Source organism: Notothenia coriiceps, unplaced genomic scaffold, assembly GCF_000735185.1.
Source record: "Notothenia coriiceps isolate Sejong01 unplaced genomic scaffold, NC01 NC01_scaffold00000339, whole genome shotgun sequence".
NCBI classification, from domain to species: Eukaryota; Metazoa; Chordata; class Actinopteri; order Perciformes; family Nototheniidae; genus Notothenia; species Notothenia coriiceps.
In genome coordinates this window covers 13596538-13603870 of record NW_011333040.1, presented here as the reverse complement: position 1 = coordinate 13603870, position 7333 = coordinate 13596538, and the positions used below count along the sequence as shown (strand labels likewise).

Below are 7333 nucleotides of genomic sequence, written 5' to 3'. Positions count from 1 at the left end.
TTTTTTCATATATTTTTCTACACATTTTGATAAATGTCTTACTTGTATTGTTATTCTATTAGACATTATGAACGTTTAATACTCCTTTTTTATTATTGTAATATTTAATTCACGAGCAATCTCTCGGTAGGCTATTAATAATTTTAATGATTTTATTTAATGTTATGTTATCTTAAATAACGATTTACATGTCAGGCCCATTTTCATAATTTAAACCATGCAATTTATTTAATTTAACTGTAGGTAAAACTAAATGATATGAACATTTATAAAAGTCGTAGTGTTGTCTTGGTGAAGTGAAGTCTCGCGTTACCATTCCCCAAATCCCGTCCAAGAAACCGACCAGGAAGCGAATGGCGGAAATTTAGATCCACCTCACGCTTTCAGCTAACAGTTTTTGGGGCAGAGCTGTTTCTCTCCTAAATGGAGACGCCAGCAGAGTAGAAGACACATGTGTTGTTGCTAACAACGGTGGACGGGGTTAAAGAAACGATGTCTTCGCGTCCAACTACACGGCAGCATCGGTAACGTGAATGGACGGAGTGAGTCCTGTCACTGAGATCCTGACAGATTAAACACCGGTAGGTTTGACTTGCATATCATTTTTACTTTTGTGTAAACACTACTACACATGAGAGAAACGCAAGTATACAACATTGTAATTTGGTCACTAAGATGAGTTGAAAGACATCAGAAAACACACCCTTTGATTGTGACTAGCAAAACAGTAGCAAAGCAACCATATGGACTGAACAGCTGTCTGAGTTTAGGTAAATAAAAGACTTTAATATTGCATCTAGCGTGCCTTAAATCAGTCAAATGGTGGTAAGTTACTACCACCAGCAAAGATGTGTGGTTGTTAACTGTAAACTCTGGCATTAACCGCTCCCAGTGTTTACAATACCTCAAAAATGACGGCTGCAAAGATTCTCTGCTGGAACTGTATCTTTTTTCTGTCAATGTCAGGCCTATACTCTTATCACCAACCATCTATTATGTACACGTGTGGCTGTTTTTAAAGTGTGATATAACACAATTTAAATAAGCAAGTTCTTATAAATAAAATTACATTAGAAGGTAAAAAGAGTTGTTTGAAGCATTATCAAACATTTGTATCAGGAACACTATACATATTTTCAGTTGGGGACGGCCATTTCCTTGTTTAACATGTTTAACACAATGCCCCCATGAACAAAGCCAGATCCATAAAGAGAACAGTGGAAGAACTTGTATGGCCTATCGGTGCTCAACATCTCAGGCTTTTGTGGCTGAATGGGAGCATCCCTTAACCCAGGCTTTAAAATCATAAGAAAAGCGTGAAATAGTAACATGTTGATGCCCATGGTTTTGGAATGAGAACTTCATCTGTTACACATGAGTGAAGAGAAAGGTGGAAGATACCCCTTGGGGAAGTTCAAGCCTCTAGTAGCACAATCTGTATAATCATATCTGTATAAATATAGATAATAATAAATTATATGAATATAGCACTTTTTGCTTAGATTAGAGACTACCCAATATAAGGGGGTAATAATAATAACAAAGCAGCATGCACAGGGTTAAAAAAGGACACTTAAAAGTTCAATCATATCAACTTTAGGCCAAGTAGTTTGATATATTTTCCCACATGATAAGCTGTTCATTAGCCAGAGTTAAGAGAGAGGTCTCTGCCAGCAGACCTCTATATAATAAAGTCAGAAAGGGTTTTTGGATAAGCATCATTCTACACACTAACTACTTTTCATTTGCAGATTTATGGCCTTGCTCCTCAGCTAGACGAGGGAGACGACGAGAGTATCATCATGTTCCTGAAAGCATCTTTCACCTCCCTGATTGTGGGGGTGTTTGTGGTGTACGTGCTCCACACATGCTGGGTGATGTACGGCATAGTGTACACTAAACCCTGCGACAACCCCAAAGAGGACAACTGTATCACACCCTTCCTGGCAGGGAACCCCAAACTACAGGTCAGTCATGTGGGGTGAACGATGGTTCGTTTTGATTCCACTGTCCAGTAGAACACTGTGGAATTGTAAAAATGTATCTGTGTGTTTCCAGTTGAGTATCTACACCGCACTGCAACCCAATGCAGAGGGAGGACATACTTTGATCCACAAAGAGGAATCATTCGATGTCAACAGCAAGTTTGAGAGGTGGGTGGCACTCGTTTTATATAACCTTTAAATGGAAAAGCAAAGAGTTGCTATAAGTCTCTAAAATGATTATTCTCCATCCTCAGATCTGATTGGTAAAGTCAGATTCATAGCTGTACACTAACTGATCCACACTGAACTAGGGCTGCTCAATTAATCGTATTTTAATCGCAATTACGATTATGGCTTGCAACGATTACGAAAACAACGTAATCGAAATAAAACGATTATTTTTTATTTATTTTTTCAGTTGAATTATACTTAAAGTTCAGGGTAATCAACTGTTAAATACATACTGTTCAAATTTCTTTCTCCAATAAATTGATGTTTTCAAAGTAAATGGATAATCGTTTTTAATAATCGTGATACCAATTATTGACCCACATCATCGAGATTATGATTTTTGCCATAATCGAGCAGCCCTACACTGAATCCAAATGCCTTCATTCATAATTCAGGTGAATGCATATAAACCTTGCTAAGAACTGAAACCCATGTTGAGATTATTACACTTGACAGACTGATATTTAGATTTTTTAAGAGAGGACACTTTTCCAAGGACTTGTGATTGATGCATAAGCAAACATACGTCATATTCTTATATACAGTATCTAAATATCTTCCTCCCTTCATCCTCTTCTTTCTCCAGGTAGTTAAATGGTCACCGGGTCTTCCGCTAAGAAGACCCGCACATGGAACTTTATATGCTGTTAATATTTGTCCATCACGCTTTGCGTCACTCCGTGGCAGGATCCGCGACGGTCCACTTGGTGGCTCTCAAGCTCACCACTTCATGGTGCCTAAACTGCCTGAGATCTCCCTGACTATCCGGAGATGATCAAACCCCATGGTACTGACTTAATTCATTGTTTTTCTGAATAAAGGAGTGTTAAAGGGGGCATAGGGACGCTTTAGGTGGCTATTTGGAATGTTTTAGATTCTCTAGGTGCTAATCTGGCATTTCATCTTGAGAGTCGTGTTCTTTGTCTATGTGATCACACCAGGTCAGAAAGAGAGAAGGCCCAGCAGAGAAAGGTGAAGGTGACCTGGCGCAGCTCCACTTCCATAGGCTGATCACCCAGTTTCCCACTGGCGCACCGCCTCACATTACATTGGTTGGCGACCCTTCGTTTTCGACAGAGAATCCCTGCCTGTGACGTCCACGATACCTCAGAGTGTATAGAACACGTCGCGAATACAGGTATCGCAGAAACTTTGCAGTAGTCACTTTTACGCACGGATATTGTACCGCTCAATAGAGAGAGCTCGTGCGCTTAACAGGTCTTGTCTTTGTAGTATTTTTCCGATTACCTTACCTTTGCGCACTCTTGCTTAGAGTAGGTATGTCTTAGCACTATTTTATTTGTTCTATGTTCTCCACCTTATATGTTTGCTTTTACGTGGTGTGGAGGAGTCGCATTTAGTTTTATTTAACTAAATGAGTGTTCGTTATGGTGTTTGTATGGTTGTGTTCACCATCGGGTGTGGTTTTCTGTGTCTTCATTTGTGCACAATGGGTTTGCTTGGGTTATTAATAATCGTTTTGTCATGATTCGGTTTGTCATCCTGTACGCTAGGTGCAAATGACAATAAGCCTTGAAAACTTGATACTCCAGTAGAATTGGAAGATAAACTCTGAGGGGTTGTTGCGGAATTTAAATTGGCTGATGTGGTCAGTGTGGAACTTTATTACCGTACTGCAGGTTTAACGGTGGATTTAACGGTGTGTTGGGCATCAGGTCGATGGATTAGGGATTTCTAGGCCTTGAAATCGGTTGCAGAGTCTGAGTCTATCTGATCACTTTTTTCGTTATGTTTCTTGTTTTTCAGTTCTCTGTGAGGGTAGAGATGGTTGTTACTTCTTTTGTCTGTGGTTGATGAGGCTCAGTTCAAAGCCCGGAGTGATAGGTGTGCCTGCAGATGTAAGCTACAGTATAAATGTGATAATATGTCTTAGGTACGTCTTTTGGTTAAGGTTTGTGTTGCGGGTATGGTATGTGTGAAGGAACCTGTTATGTGGGTATATTAGGTCCAGACTGTTATATATTCAAGGCGTGGCACTTGTTCAGACCAGATACTTTTGTTTTGTCATGATATATCTGCTGTAACATGCTTTTGTTATTTTAGATGTTTCAGTACTTTTTTTCTTTGCCAAAATTGTGTCCTGTTCTAGGATGATCACAATGTTGGAAAATGTGTGGACTCCATCTTTTGTAGAGATATAGTGTTTCGATACAGTGGGTTAATTGTATGTAATGTTTGGCTTCTTAATCCTTTTTGTGTGTGTATTGTGGTGTATTTGCAGGGTCAACAGCACCTCCGGGGGGCTGCTCCTCTGACATTTCTACGACGCTCGAATCTCTCTGGAGGCTGTAGTTATTCATGTGTAAAAGGGAGTTTGCGTCATGAACTACTGTGCTAAGAACTAGGCATGTTTTCTCTCTCTTCGAGTAGAAGCAGTTCTTTTCGAGTGTGTGTATAATCAGTTACTGCACTGTACAGGCACCGATCGTGTATCGCACGCTCGACGAGCATGTCTCGCTGAGGCGCTATGGACTCTTAGTGGCACGCACGCACGCAGCCTGCTCTTAGTTAACCGCACGCTACGCACGAGTATCGAACACACCACTCACTGCACTATTCGCTATCAACTACTGAAAGCAAACACGGATTGCGATTCACACACACTTTCATCTGACATTAACACTAGAACAACCCCCAGCACACTTACCAGCAGCATGGGACCACACACACAAACCCAACACACACATACTTCTACGACCACACACACACAGCCAGAGCACTCACACTCACACACACTTCTCCTGTGTTAGCTGTTATCGTGCTGACCTGTCACCACCACACACAACGTATCGCACACACGCACATTCAATCACACATACTTCGACTATTGGCTCTAGTTATTACTATCGCATATTTTGATCTCTAATATTGTTCTAGGTAGGGGTCTATTCTCTACTTTGCTAGCCGTTTTTCACAGAACCATGAAGACTAATGTGCGCGTATGACGTCTACCCAGAAGTATTCAATGTGGCGACAACCTATTGCACCTGTACTTTCTGCTGGCTCTTGACTTTACTTTTGATAGTTTTCCGCTCTTCCATTGTATCCGCTTGTTGCCATCACGCTTCCGCGCAGGCAATTTACACTATAGTAGAAATATAAAAATAAATCGAAGTATAATATAATCTTATTATTGTATAAATGTCTAAATATGTAACTGTTAATGAGAACATTCGCCAACATTCTACCTATACGACAAAAAGTTTGTATAACACAACCAATAGGAGGCTAATCATAGATACAGCTATAATCTGTATTTCTCAGGTTGGCTAGGCTGTTATCGCTCCTTTCGAATTGATACAGTGATTGAATGAACATTAAGTGACAATAATTAACTGGTGTACGCTCGATTGATCATGTTTGATTACAATTTATGTCTGTTTTTGCTGCTCTATTTNNNNCAAACACACACACACACACACACACACACACACACTCTTTCAAACACTGACACACACACTCTCAAACACACACACACACACTCTCTCTCTCAATCTCTCACACACACACACACACACACACACACACACACACACACACACACACACACACACACACACACACACACACACACACACACACACACACACACACACACACAGTAAAAGCTTTGAACTCTAATACAATGTCTTGCTGTTTGTATCTCTATTTGCAGGTTTCACAGAAAAGGATGCGGATGAGATCAAAGGAATCTTTGTGGACACCAACCTGTACTTCCTGGGTCTGACTTTCTTTGTAGCCGCCTTCCATGTAAGTCCTCACCTCCGAGCACCACATTACAATAGAATAAAATAAAGAAGAAAACTGTATAATGCAAAAGTCTGAACATTGCACCATTCTCCAAAACAAAAGTTGTATAACCACCAAATAGAGGATCATAAGAAGCAAATCTGTATCCGGTCGTTGCTTTCATCCTTCAGAAAAGATAATGAATGACAAACAATAAAACGTCGCTTGATACATTTATGTCTTTTGCTTTTTTAGCTCCTCTTTGACTTCCTCGCGTTCAAGAATGACATCAGCTTCTGGAAGGAGAAGAAGAGCATGGTGGGAATGTCCAGCAAAGCAGGTAGATGACTTTGTTGTCGTTAACAACACAATATTGGACAGTTAATGATGTTTGGAGGTTCACTTGCTATACAGGTGACTGATTGGGAAACGAATTCAACACAGTATGACACTGTCAGGCCTTTAAAGAAAATGTGCAACACAAGGGAATCCATAAGAAACTAAGCATCAGCGGTGTGTGGAGTACAATCTGATTTAGTGAGTCTGGAGTGCTTGGTGGTCTGATGTTGAATTATTTTCAAAACAGCAACAAAATAAGGGATCTCGTCTGGTAATATCAAGAATGAGCCATATGCAAAAGGCTGTGAGGCGTATTTCACCCACATCACTATAAGCAAGAAGTACTGTATGTATATACTTCTAAATGTTAGCCAGTCTCTTGTCCTGTACTGGAACTATGCATGTCCACAGGTGTGGCTCTATGAAGCAACTTATTCTGTGGATTTTTAAAGTAGAAAATGCTAAAACATTGGTGTTGACAGACGATGATCAGTACTCTCCAAATGAATCAACCTTTTGGAAATGTACTGAAATGCATCTATTGCTGTGCAATCCAAATAATGTGTGGACCTAATGATGACATGTTGTGTTTTCTTTCCAGTGCTGTGGAGATGTTTCAGCACCATCGTGATTTTCCTCTATTTGTTTGACCAGCAGACCAGCCTGCTGGTCCTCATACCTGCGGGCATCGGCTCTATCATTGAAGTTAGTACAGAAACACACTGCAAACACACACTGCATGCACTGAGAACTACATAGAAACATGTACTTTTTTGATGTAGTCTTTAAAAATAAATGTTGTATTTATTCGATCTATTCATGATATTTTTGTGGACATTTTTCATATTTATTTGTTGCAGGTATGGAAAGTGAAGAAGGCCTTGAAGATTCAGGTGGTGTGGAAAGGAGGCAAACCTTCATTCCAGGTGTGTGTGTGTGTGTGTGTGTGTGTGTGTGTGTGTGTGTGTGTGTGTGTGTGTGTGTGTGTGTGTGTGTGTGTGTGTGTGTGTGTGTGTGTGTGTGTGTGT

At 40.2% G+C, this 7333-nt stretch overlaps 1 protein-coding gene across 1 annotated transcript in view; it reads left to right on the top strand.

Moving 5' to 3' along the window:
* The first annotated feature begins 317 nt into the window (after positions 1-317).
* Positions 318-7333, top strand: part of clptm1l (CLPTM1 like) — a 13608-nt gene continuing 6592 nt past the window's right edge. Inside the window, exons 1-9 of the mRNA XM_010777829.1 lie at positions 318-581; positions 1752-1967; positions 2059-2153; positions 2240-2248; positions 3158-3222; positions 5893-5987; positions 6222-6306; positions 6907-7010; positions 7166-7231. Of these exons, the coding sequence (XP_010776131.1) occupies positions 1803-1967; positions 2059-2153; positions 2240-2248; positions 3158-3222; positions 5893-5987; positions 6222-6306; positions 6907-7010; positions 7166-7231 (684 nt within the window). The 5' untranslated portion in view covers positions 318-581; positions 1752-1802. The remainder of the gene's footprint in view (positions 582-1751; positions 1968-2058; positions 2154-2239; positions 2249-3157; positions 3223-5892; positions 5988-6221; positions 6307-6906; positions 7011-7165; positions 7232-7333) is intronic.